General features: G+C 36.7%; 1 protein-coding gene across 1 annotated transcript; it reads right to left on the bottom strand.

Moving 5' to 3' along the window:
• Positions 1–1,483: 1,483 nt before the first annotated feature.
• LOC120287531 (dirigent protein 10-like) lies at positions 1,484–5,919 on the bottom strand. Its single transcript, XM_039300344.1, has 2 exons — positions 5,901–5,919; positions 1,484–2,097 (listed from the first exon to the last, which is right to left on the bottom strand). Exons 1-2 carry the CDS (start codon positions 5,917–5,919, stop codon positions 1,484–1,486), a joined length of 633 nt encoding a protein of 210 aa, XP_039156278.1.
• Between the last annotated feature and the right edge of the window lie 7,326 nt (positions 5,920–13,245).

The raw sequence follows: 13,245 nt of genomic DNA, 5'->3' as shown, positions 1-13,245 counted from the left end.
CGAAAAACTCAATAATAAAGGAAAATGCTTTCCGAGAAAGCATTTTCCAAGAATACGGTTTGTTTTCCTTTGTTTGGCGATGTATAATTGAAAATGTTTTCTGCCGTTTGGATCCCATTAAAAAATAATCATACTTCATCACAGGAAAAAAAAAAAAAAAATGAAGAAGCAAAAACTCACTGGTCATCCTTGTGACCAGGTGACGAGTGAAAAGAAGAAGCAAAAAGAAAAAGGAAGAAAAGAAAAAGAAAAGGAAGCAAATTCTAATTTTTAATTTTTATTTTAAAAATGTTTTCCAAATTTTAATTTTTTTAAATAAATAAAAAATTCAAATTCAAACTTTTAAAAAATATATTTTTATAAGAATAATTGTTTGTAATCAAAGCATCAAATCTAAGTTTTGGTAGATTACGAAAACATTTTTGGTCCTTTCAAAGGGGAAATTATTTTCCTGAATTTAAGCTCTATTAGGAAAACATTTGTTGACTAGGAAAACGTTTTCCGTTGACTCATTTTCCTAAGTAACCCAAATGCTAGAAAATGAGGAAAATGTTTTTCCCGAAAATGTATTCCGCAAAATAAATGCACCCCAAGATATAAAAAAAATTACTTCTTTATTCCAGAGAACAATCTTAAATCAAGCCCATTTTCTCTTCTTTTTTTTTTTTTTCCTTTCCTCTTTTCTTTTCTTCTTTTCCTTATTTTCTTCTCCCTCTTCCTTAGGCCGATCACTAGTCTCGATGATGGCCAATGACCTCGGCCTCGTCATGGCTAGGTGATGATGCCCTCGTAGTGGCCTAATGAGGGCAAGCCTCACCGGTGGCTGGGTGAGGCTCGGGCAGCTAACCTTGCCTAGCCAAGTCGAGCTGAGCTTCACATAGTCACCAATGAGCTCGACTGACGAGGCTCGACCTCACCGGGGCTTAGCAACGCTCCGATGAGGTTGCTGGCCCTTATTTGCTTGTTGACACCTAAATTTTTGGGGTTAATTTTTGCTAAATAAAAAATAAAAAAAATCATAATTACATGGCATATAGTTTAGGAAAATTTTATTTTTTGTTATATTTTGTTAAGATTTTTCACATATATAGATAATATACACTGGGAGATGCACTTTTGCACAAAGGGGGAATTTTCTTGATGGAATATGCGAAAAATATTTTATCGATATATTTAGGGTATTGTGCTCAAGCAAAATTAGAAATAAAATATACCCCAAGATACAATTTTTGGGCTTATAAAAAGGGTCACGTACGGTAAATTGTGGGGGAGGCCACACATCGATACACACGGCTGTACGTAGGGGAGATTTTGTCGAAAAAATTGAGAGCAAAATTGAGAGAGAACTTTTCGTGAGAAAATTCAAGCGAAAGAGAAAGATGGGACGAAAAGGTGGGGGTGCAGTGCAGAAAGCAGAAAAGATACTGCAGCAACAGTAAAAGGGGAAGAAGTGACGTGCAACAGGGAGAGAAAAAAAGAAGAATTACTGTTCTTCTTCTTCAACCTTCTGCCGGCGACACTCCTGCCCGACGACCACCGCCGCGTCCTGCGGCCAAGCCTGCGCGACACCGCCTCTGCTCCGACGACCTGACGCCGCCCCTGCTGCTCGAGCTGTCGCTCCACCGCACCTCCATCGTCCACGATGCCCGCGACCCCCTCGCTGAACTTCTGCCGCCGCCCGATCTCGCCGCGCCTTCGCCGCAGCCCTCTGCAGCGGACCCGAGCCAGATCTGCAACCCAACGCCGGACCGTTCCCAGAAGCCGCGAAGCCGCAGGCCACCGCGCCCCCACCGCTTTTTGGCGCCTGCTGCAAAGCCCTCAGTCCGTCTGACAGCAAACTCCCGACGATAGCCGCCGCTGTGACGCTCGCCCGCGCTTCCGCCTCCTTCTGCCAGCACCCGACGCCGCGCCGCAACCGCCCGAGGCCTCCTGCCGTCCCTGCAGCGCCCCACCGTTCGAAGCCTGTGACCCGACGACCCGCGATCCACGATCCGCGCTCCAGCTCCGTCAACCCTCGCTGCCCCGCGTCGGACGTGCTGCTCGTCGTGCCCTTGCCGGAACCCTTCGTCGGAGCCCCAAACCGGTGGTCAAGATTTTCTTTTATTAAAAAAAGAAAAAAAATCGAATTAGGTAGATTTGCTTTATTTTATTAGGCTAGTTTATTTTATCTTATTTTATTTTTATATCTTGGTTTCTTTGTTTGAAATATTTCTCTAGGAAAAATTTCAAAAAAGGACTCAAGTGCGCTTTATTTTCTCAAATAAGGATCAGAAGTGAACTTTATTTCAAATAAGGACCTAAAGTGGTTTTGATTGTTTTAAATAAGGGCCTCAAGTGGCTTTGGTTGTTTCAGAATAATGACCCGACCTTGCCGGTTGCCAACCAACTAAGTTTTTCGACCAGTCAAGGGTATTTTTGTCATTTAGCATTTTTTTTTTTTTTCTAGTTCTTCTTCTTCCTCTTTGTCGATGGCTGTTGGCCATCAGTGATGCCCACAAAAGGCTGGGCAAGGGTCGCCTTCGCCAGCGAGGGCCACCCACACCAGCCACAAGTGAGGGATGGCGTTGCTTGGGCATGGTGACCCTCACCCAGGTGCCATCTATGAGGTCGGCCCTTGCTAGATACTATAAAGGGCTGACGAGGCCATCCCTCGCCTGTGGCCGACGTGGGTGGCCCTCGCCAAGCCCTCTGTGGGCACTAGATGGTCGGTAGGCCACTTGCGAAGAGGAAGAAGAAGAACCAAAAAAAAAAGAGGAAAGAAAAAGGGAAGGAAAAATAGTCGAAAAATGGCAAATGACGAGAATACCTTGATCGTCGAAAAGTCAGTCTTTATTTGAAACAAACATAACCACTTTATGTCATCATTTGAAACAACATCAACTCTATCTTTTATTTGAAAGTGATGGCACTTTAGGTCCCTATTTGAAACAATATCCACTTGGTCCTTATTTGAGAAAAATATGACACCGGGTCCCATTTTGGAATTTTCCCTATTTCTCATGTATAATTGGAAATCTCAATATATCACTTGATTTGCAACCGCGTAGTAATTTTTATTTCATCTATAAGGCTTTAGATGAAATAATTAATCAAGTGGGAATAAAATTGATATTTTGATCTTTAAGGCTTAAGATTAATTTATCGATTTTACTAGTGAAATATTATCCCTCGATTTGAATGATGTGTGATATTTTGATGATTTTGAATGAGTTGTCTTGTCTTAATCGATTTGTTTATCTTGAGATATATTTGAGTTAGAATATTGCATGTTTTAGGGTTTACATCTTTAGAATAGGAATTTTATTTCAAATTTAAAAAAAAATCAAAAAAATCAATTTAGGTTGCTAGATTTTAAATTGAGTTGCATGTTTAATCATTTGCAATTATAAATTTTGAAAATTAATAAAACAATAAAAAAAAATCACCATACACTTGTCATGTAGAATTATGGCATATTTTGCATGTCATTGCATATTAGGGTTAAATTGCACTTAGTTAATTTAGATAATTTTTTTAATTTATTATAGGTTTAGGCATTTTTAGATATATTGCATTTTAGGATTATTTAGGTTAAGATAATATTTTAGTTTAAATTAGGATATGGCTCAACATAATTCCTAATATAAATTAAATAGGATCTTAATCTAGTTAGGTAATTTTCACATTTCACCAAATTTCGAATTTCATGAAAAATACAAAAAATGTCATATGCACATCATTAGGATTAGATTCATTGAGATGCATGTCATTTAGTATTTTTACTAGGCGCATTTAATTATAAATTACATGTCATTGGAATTAGGTCATTTAGTTAACATTGCATTGCATATTGCATGATTTTTATTAATTAAGTGAAAACAAAAAAAGAAAAATAAAAATAAATTGCGTGTTAATTAGAAATCATATCTAGGATTGTTGATGTGGATTTTAATTTAACATTGCATATGCTTTCGTTGCTTGGAGGTAAGTTTTTGCAATTTATTTATTGTTTATTTGGGTGTTAAATTGGTGGTTTGTGTACCCGTATATAGAGGTGTTAAAATGGGTCATAAACCCATTTATGACCCATTTAAATCTTAAATGGGTCATAAATGGGTCACTTGTTTATAACAAAAGATAGTTAAATGGGTTTCACAATTAAAGGTTTAAGATAGGTGGGTCTTAAGTGGGTTTTTAAATGGGTTGGGTTGAAAACTCATCTTTACAAAAACATTATAATTCCTCCCTTCTCTCTTTAACTTTATAAAAATCGAAATTATAATTTTTTTATTTTTATTTTCTCTTTTATTTTCTTCCTTTTTTATCTTTTTTTTTTTTTTCTTTCTCCTTTTCCTCCTTCCGGTCGCCGGCACGGCGCGGCCGGCGACCAACCGGGCGAGCCTTGAGCTCGCCGGATCCGGCGAGGTGGAGGCCTCGTCGGCGCTCGGCGAGGCTCGAGCCTCGCCCGTCGGCGAGCCTCGAGCCGCCGGCGTCGGCGGGGCGAGCTCACGGCGTCGAGCGAGGCTCGAGCCTCGCTAGTTTCGATGAGGGGCGAGCTCGAGCTCGCTCACGGCGAGCCTCAAGCTCGCCGAATCTAGCGAGCGGAGAGGCCTCGCCGGCATCGGTGAGCTCGAGGCTCGCTAAATCTGGGCGAGACTCGAGCTTGCCGACGCCTGGCCGGTGAGCTCGAGGCTCGCCTGTGGCCGGTCGCCGGTCGTCGTCGTGGCCGGCGGCCGGCCAAAGAAGAAGAAGAAGGAGAAGAAAAAAGAAAAGAAAAAGAAAAAGAAAGAGAAAAAGAAAAAGAAAATTATATTTTAAAAATAAAATAAAAATAATTAAAAATTTAATTTAAAAAAATTAAATTTCAATTTTTTAAATAATTATTTTAAAATTTATAAAAATTGTCCATTAAATTTATATTGTATAAAACTATTTTAGCAATACAATTTTTAAAAAAGTAATATATATAAAAGCTTGGAAGTATTTTAATAATATAATCTTTAAAAAAAACATAGGAATAAGTTTTTCTAAATTTGTTAAATATGAAAATATTTTATTAATATGAGTTGAGTCGGGTCGGGTATGGGTTGGGTATGGGTCGGGTCGGGTTTGGGTCGAAAAATTTACATTAAACATAAATGGGTCATAAATAGGTTAATGGGTCAATTTGGGTCGGACCATTAATGACCCGACCCAAACCCGACCCAACCCACCCGTTTAACGGCTCTACCGTATGATCACCTCACATGTTAGGAAATGGATTTAAAATCAATCCAAACTGCTTGCCAAACATTTTTTAAAATAAAAAGAAATGGTACCGAAAGGGCGTTAAAGAATTCTAGCGTAACCAAGTCCCCGAATTCATAAATCTCTGGTTCGTAGGAGTAAAGTAAATCCCTCGTTACTTTACTTGGGTTTCTAATCAACCCACCAAAAATAGATTAGTGGCGACTCCTAATTAAAAAAATTTGCATGTTAAGAACTTGAACCGAAAGTCGCGAATTGGTATGGGCTTGGGAGAGCCCGAGTTAAGTTTAGGATTAACAATCCATTAGCCAAACCCTAGGTGGTTCACACCTGAAAAATTGATCGTGACATTGCTAAGTCACCAGCCATCATCGAGGTCGGCGGCGGCTAGAGAAAAGAGAAGAAGAAGAGGAAAAAAAGAAAATAAAAAAAAAGAAAAATGTAATAAGATTATTAACAAAATTTAAAGAATTTTAAATTGCAAAAGAATTTAAGATAACTATCAAACGCATTTCTACTTTGGAAATAGAAAATTTGGACGATTATCAAACGCCTTCAATATTCAAAAACTCATCCATCCAGGAAGAGAATAAAAAAATTACTTTTGAGCATAAATTATTTTCAAAAATAGAATAGTTACCAAACGCACCTAAATATACAATTTAAAAACATACCTTGCCCTGATGTCACCATTGTTGTTGGGTGAAAGAAATCTCGTTTTACATCTTCATATTGCCATCTAAGATAACTCTAGTTTAGGTGGAGATGTGGTTCTTGCTATTCTCACTAGATTATGCTTTCAAAGCGCCTTTCAACTATGACTATTTACCGATTAAATATTTATAGATATTTATGATCTGTTTGTTTCACAAAAAAATGAATGATTTGAAAAATATTTTTTTAAAATAATTACTTGTATCATTTAAAATCATTAGTTAATAAAGAATTTTTTTATTAGTGATAATACTTTATTTCAAAATATATTTGTAGATATTGGAAAAAAATTTCATTTATCATTTTTATAAGAAAGTGATCAATTTTTGAAAAATGTTTTTCAAAACGTTTGTGAAAGAAACACATCCTTATTGGAGTTTATTTTTGTGCAAAATTGACTGATTACAGACATTTATTTGTAGTTCATTATTTTTGTGGGCCATTTATGGAGTCAAAAGTTAATTTATGAGCTGCAAGATAATTTTTTTGCATTTATAAATGCTTACAAACGCAAATGTAATTCGAGGAAGTTGAAGCTAATTTTACGTACACAAAATACAAATTAAAAACATCAGTTTGTATCTGTGATACAATAAGTTATATTACTACCATGAGACTTTATCAGCTATTTATTAAGTATAAAAAATTTTCTGGTCAAAAGAATAAGTATAATTAAAAAGAATGTCAAGGATCAAGGCTCGCTCATTTTCCCAATTACAAGGAAAATTATTACTTCTATTTCTTCGAATTATTTCCTCCAAAGTAAGTTACTGTAGCCGTTGATACAATTACCACTGCATACAAATAAAATCAAATCAAATAAATTTAAACAAATCCGCCACATTGATTACTTGCGGAAATAAGCGATCACCAATTTATCGTTTTGACCTCGCACGCTTAACCCACTTTCCTTTTCTGCGAGGGGCAAATTCAGAACACTATATATAACCGTTATGGCCCCTTCTCACACAACAGTAGCGTCATCTCTCTCCCACCTCCTCCTCTTTCTTCTTCGTCATCTTCTTCTTCGCATGTTGTCTGTCCGCTTTGCTCCCTTTTCCTCCCTCGATCGAACCACATTGCAGCTCAATCGGAGAGGACGGAGCCGCATCTGCCTCTGCTGTGCAGCCGATCATCGATGATGGGCCAGAAAGAGAAGAATGGGACTATGAAACAACCAACCGCCGACCATTTTCATTGCTATAACCATAGAAAAGCTCCACTAATTTTTTAGTCCTAATTATTGCCACGAGTCTCACTTTAGTCCAATCAATTAACTCTAACCTTCGACCTTTTTGCTCTCAAATTGTCATCCATATATAAATAAACTAAGATCTAGGTTTTTTCAAAGGACGTGCGTTGAAGATATCAAAATGAAAATAATAATAAAAAAAAGATCTATAAATTCCATAGAAAGTTCAATGATGAGGTAGATCATGTTAAGACAAGCATAAATATATATACGTATATTAGTGCAAACAACTAAACATTCACATCCTTACATTTTTCCAAAGGATTTTCTTTCAAAATTTATGTGCAATCAACTCATTTTATTTGAGAATTGAATTTGGCCTCTTTCTTTGAAGCTTTCACGTTGATTAAAATGACGATTTTGCATACATAGGAAGTAATGAAAAATTCGTTGCGAGTTTGTTTTTTACTCTATCAGCTCTTAGAAAATTCAGCATAGTGGGAAATACTGCAGCATCAAAGTAATGATACATTGAATTAGTAAATTTTATGATGGAAATAATTAATGTGAAGGTAACCGAATCATATTCACGGGAGGCTGGGGTTAGAATTCAACTCTCATAGCTGATTAAAACAGTCATAATCATTGAAAGTTTAAGTACCCAAAACCTTTTCAAACCCCAGCTAGGATGACAGCATAGCAAGAAAAACGTAAAAACGTGAAAATACTCAGTGCGCTTCACGTCCGGTCGTTTCATTCCCCTTTGCTAGAGTCAAAGTGTAAACATCAGTCCGATGGCCAGGGAGAACAAAAGTGTTCACGTCAATCAGACCCCACTTACCCTCAATCTTTAATAAAGGGTCGAATCAACCTGCAAGTTGTAGAAAAAGAGTTGTTGTTTAATGCCAACTAAGAATGATTTTGCCAATCCCAAGCCAAAAGCGACAGATACCATGTCAGTATTTTAATAGCCATCTCCAAGCACTAAAAGACATGTAGAGATGGAGACATCACATTATTCTAGCTCTAACAATAGAAGGATAGACGAATGTTGAATACAAATCGAGTGCAAAATCCAGCTTAGTCTTGATTAAGTAGGTACTTGTGTTTTTAGTTTTTTGGTGGAAACCAAATTTATGCAAGTTATAGCTTTTGATATTAGCTCTAGCTTTACGCACTTGAATCTTACTTCCATTCCAACTATACCGTAGCTTATTATGGTTAAATTTTGACTGTGTGTAGCTCGTGCCTTACAATGCACTACACACATACATACCATCATTAAATATTAATTCATTTGTTACGGCTTCCTTAGCAATCATGCAAGACGTCACAAGCATGAGATAAAAAGCTCTAAAGAAACACATGAATCTAGAAAAGGCAAAGGGCGGTGAACAAATTCAAAAACAAGCCGATCATGATAGTAAATAAGAATGATTAAATCTAGTGAAAAGAAGTCATAAAGGTGTAATCAAATGCATGAAATCTAGACATTGGGTCATGTCTTTTTAGACAAGGGGGTCTGAGTCCTAGTCCTAGTCCCCATGAAATGAACCCTTTTAAGGCCCTTTTTCATGCATTCGCAAACGGACACTTTCCATGAAGGTTCTTAGGCGGTGCCGACGTTGACCACCGAAGGTGAAGAATAGGTAGGACCAAAGTCTACCAATGGGTCCAAACTTAGTTGGGCCTTTACAAAAGCCCGTTGGACCTTTCTTGTCCATATTTTGGAAAAATCTTACTGTCCGTAGACTGAGATGACATGAATAGGGGCTTTCAATCAAAATAAGGAAAGTAGAGAGGGCGAGTCATCGGATTTCTCGTGGTTGTCTAAGAATTATTTGGATCGAGGATTCACGCTATAAGTCTTATCCATCGTTAGAATACTTTTTATTTCTGAATAAAAGGATGGTATTTAAAATCATATTGAAAACTTCCAGCAACTTGCCAATTAAAAACTAAAATTAAAAAGAACAGGAGTATTACTACTATTAGAATCTTAGATTGAATTCAAAAGAGCATACGCATTGGGCAATTTGATGGCTTAAGACCAGCCTCCTGAAAACCTTGTTATATTGGTTGAGAAAGGTTCTACCGACAGTCTTTAATGGAACTTTAACTTTAGCTAGTCCACATCAAGAAACCACTAGTTTCGCTTGATGGGTTGGTGAATGGAGAATTGATGTCTAATAAACTATTAGGGGCATATGTAGCCCACTTTCGTTAATTGTATTCTTTGCCAGAGGAATGAACCTATTTTGAAGTAACTCATTCTATAGCAAAAAAACATATTTATGAACGAGGGTTAATATTACTTCCCCACCTAGCTACTCTAGGTTGGGGGTAGTTCCAGGTGGGGAAGTCATAGATACCTTTGCATATTTTGTATTGGACCGCTTCACTTAACTTTCTTTGCGGATTAGGCTTTGGCAGTAGTTATTGTGCATATTTGGGCCCTTCGACTCTTAAAGTATTTTTTCAATTCTTTGGTTATGCTTTAAAATGCAAAAATAGTATGACTATAATTTTGAGTAGGAATGGATGCTTCTCTTCTAGTATTTAAGACTCTTTATATTGGAGGCATATACTATACCTGAGCTCTGGGATGGGGAGATGTAAGAAAAATTTCCCCAAAAGAATTAGAGATCCTTATTTAAGTTTTCTTTGCTGTATGTGTATATGTATATCTTTTAAAGTTCGTTTAAATGAATGGATTTGGGATGGGTTGGAGTCATCGCCATGCTTTCCTAGCTGTCGCTTCAGTAATTAAATTAGTGTCACCCTAATTAAATAGTCAAGACGTGGGTGAAACCTAGGCAAAACTCAAAGTATAGATGCAAAATGTTATCTCATCATTATATTCTAAAATTAAATTAGATATTAGATATCTCGAGTATCACCACTGCAAATGTCAATAGTCATACAATTTACATATGCGCTTCTTCATTTATCAGTGAGAGAACGGTTAACAAATTCATAAACTTTTCAATTTTGCTAGTTTAATTCTAAGCTTTTTGATGATAAGTGGTGTATGGGTTAGAAGTAAATCAATTGCATTCAACTTTTTTTTCCGGCAAAAAAAAAGAAAAAAAAAATACTAAAGCCAATCTTTTAGTCCAATCAATGGCCCATTGCAGCAAGGGTGCGGATTTACTTGTTGCTAAGGCCCAGGTTATCTAGCAAACAAAGTCTTGTATCCCCCTCTTGCTCTTTTTGTTTGCTATGAGGCTAGGGACTTGTACTCACTATAACTCTTCTAAGTGAATGATGTTTTTCTTCCGAAAAAAAGTAGAAAAAAGAGAGCCACTTGCACAAGGAAATTAAAATTAAAGATAGAGACTTCACGCTTCTTGAAACACAAAATCTCGATCATATATTTCCAACTCACGCATGAAAAACGTGAGCATTACTATCGAGTCTTTATAAGGCCCATGAATCGAACGAATCTGATTGGCATTGGCGGATTAGATTGAGAGATTTCCTCAGGCTCGACTCGAGACGTGAACGAAGTGGGGGGTTGATAGAAGAGTTTAGTGAGTAAAAGTCCCTAGCCTCAGAGCAAACAAAAAGAGCAAGAGGGGGATCCAAGGGCTTGATGGCTAGATAACCTGGGCCTTAGCAACTACTAAATTCGTATCCTTACTGCAATGGGCCATTGGTTAGACGAGAAGATTGGCTTTAGTATTTTTATTTATTTTCTTTTTGCTGATAAAAGTGGTGGACGCAATCAATTTACTTCTAACTCATATACCACTTATTGTCAAAAAACTTAGAATTAAATTAGCCAAATTAAAAAGTTTATAAACTTTTTAACCATTCTCTTAGTGTTAAATGACGAAGCACATACGTAGCTTGTGTGACAATTGACGTATGTAGTGATGATACTCAAAATATCTAACATCTAATTTAATTTTACAATATAATGAGGACATAACATTTTGTGTCTTTACTTTGAGTTCTGCCTAGATTTCACCCACATCTTGACTATTTAGTTAGGGTGACGCTAATTTAATTACCAAAGCGACAGCTAAGAAAGCATGGTGATGGCACTGACCCATCCCAAATCCATTCATTTAAACGAATTTTTGAAGATACACATATATACATACAGCAAAGAAAACTTAAAAGAAAAATAAGGAGCTCTAATTCTTTTGGGGTAATTTTTCTTACATCTTCCAAAGCTTAGGTATCATGTATGCCTCCAAAATAAAGAGCCTTAAATACTAGAAGAGAAGTATTCATTCCCAACAAGATTAAGTGAATAATTAAAATTATAGTCATATTATTTTTGCATTTTAATACGTAACCAAAGAATCAAAAAAATACTTAAGAGTCAAAAGGCCCAAAGGTGCATGATAAGTACTACCAAAACCTAATATGTAGAGGAAATTAAGTGAAGTGGTCCAAATACAAAATATGCGAAGGTATTTATGACACTCCCTCCCGAACCTACTCCCAACCTACAGTAGCTAGGTGGAGAAGTAATATTAATCCTCGTTAACAAATATACTTTTTTGGTACAAAATGAGCTACTTTAAATAGGTTTATTGCTCTAGCAAAGAATACAATTAATCAACGTGGGCTACATATGCCTCCAATAATTTATGAGACATGCATTCTCCATTCACCAACCCACCAAGCGAAGCCAGTGGTTTCTTGATCCATACTAGTTAAAGTTAAAGTTCCATTAAAGATTGTTTTCATGGGGTAGAACCTTCCTCAACGAATATAATAAGATTTTCAGGAGGGTGGTCTGGAGCCGCCAAATTGCCTAAGGCTTATGCTCTTTTGAATTCGACCAAAGATTTTTATGATAGTGATACACCTGTTCTTTTTTCTTTTAGTTTTTAGCTGGCAAGTTACTGGAAGTTTTCAATCTGATATTCAATACCGTCTTTTTTATGCGAGGATAAAAAATATTCTAACAATAGATAAGACTTACGGGGTGAACCCTCGATCCAAACAGTTCTTAGATGAAAAATCTCGTGACTCACGCTCTTTACTTTCCTTATTTTTATTGAAAGCCCTTGTGATGTCATCTCAGTGTACGAAAGGTAAGATTTTCCAAAATATGGATGAGAAAGGTCCAACAGGCTTTTGTAAAGGCCCAACCAAGTTTGGATCTATTCGTAGACTTTGGCCCTACCTATTCTTCAACCTCCGGTGGTCAACGTCGGCACCACCGAAGAACCTTCGTGGAAAGCGTGGGTTTGCAAATGCATGAAAAAGGGACTCAAAAAGGTTTGATTACATGGACTGGGACAAGGACTTGGACCCCCTTGTCTAAAAAGACATGACCCAATGTCTAGATTTCATGCGTTTGATTACATCCTTAATGACTTCTTTTCACTAGATCTAATAATTCTTATTTACTATCATGATCGGTTTGTTTTTGAATTTGTTCAGCCCCTCTGCCTCTTCTAGGTTCATGTGTTTGATTAGAACTTTTTATCTTGTGTGTCGCGACCAAATTTTTCGGGTGCACCACCTAAGGTTTGGCTCATAGATTGTTAAGTCTAAATTTAACTCGAGCTCTCCCGAGCCCATACCAATTCACGACTTAGGTTCAAGTTTTTTAACATGCAAATGGATTTTTTAACTAGGAGTCGTCACTAATTTATTTTTGGTGGGTCGATTAAAAACCTAAGTAAAGTAATACTTTACTCCTACGAACTAGAGATTTATGAGTTTGGGGACTTGGTTACGCTAGATTTCTCTAACGCCCTTCGGTACATTTTCTTTTATTTCGAAAAATGTTTTGCGGCGACTTGAATTAATTTTAAATCTATTTTCCTAATATGTGATGCGATCATGCGGGTGCACAAACCACCAATTGATGAATAAATTGCAAAACTTACTTCATAGTAATGGAAGCATCTACAATGTTAAATTAGAATTCACATCGACAATCCTAGATATGATTTCTAGTTAACACGCAATCATTCAATTTTTGTTTTCACTTTATTTAATGAGGATCATGCAATGCATGCTACTAATTTAACATGAAGTGATCACCTAAACTATATATGACATGAGTAAGGTAATGCTATAATTAAATATGCGATCTAAATTAACCAAAATGACCTAATCCTAAGGACGGGTAATTTCTAATT

Source organism: Eucalyptus grandis, chromosome 8 (genome assembly GCF_016545825.1).
Source record: "Eucalyptus grandis isolate ANBG69807.140 chromosome 8, ASM1654582v1, whole genome shotgun sequence".
NCBI classification, from domain to species: Eukaryota; Viridiplantae; Streptophyta; class Magnoliopsida; order Myrtales; family Myrtaceae; genus Eucalyptus; species Eucalyptus grandis.
This window is presented reverse-complemented; position numbering and strand designations above follow the sequence as displayed.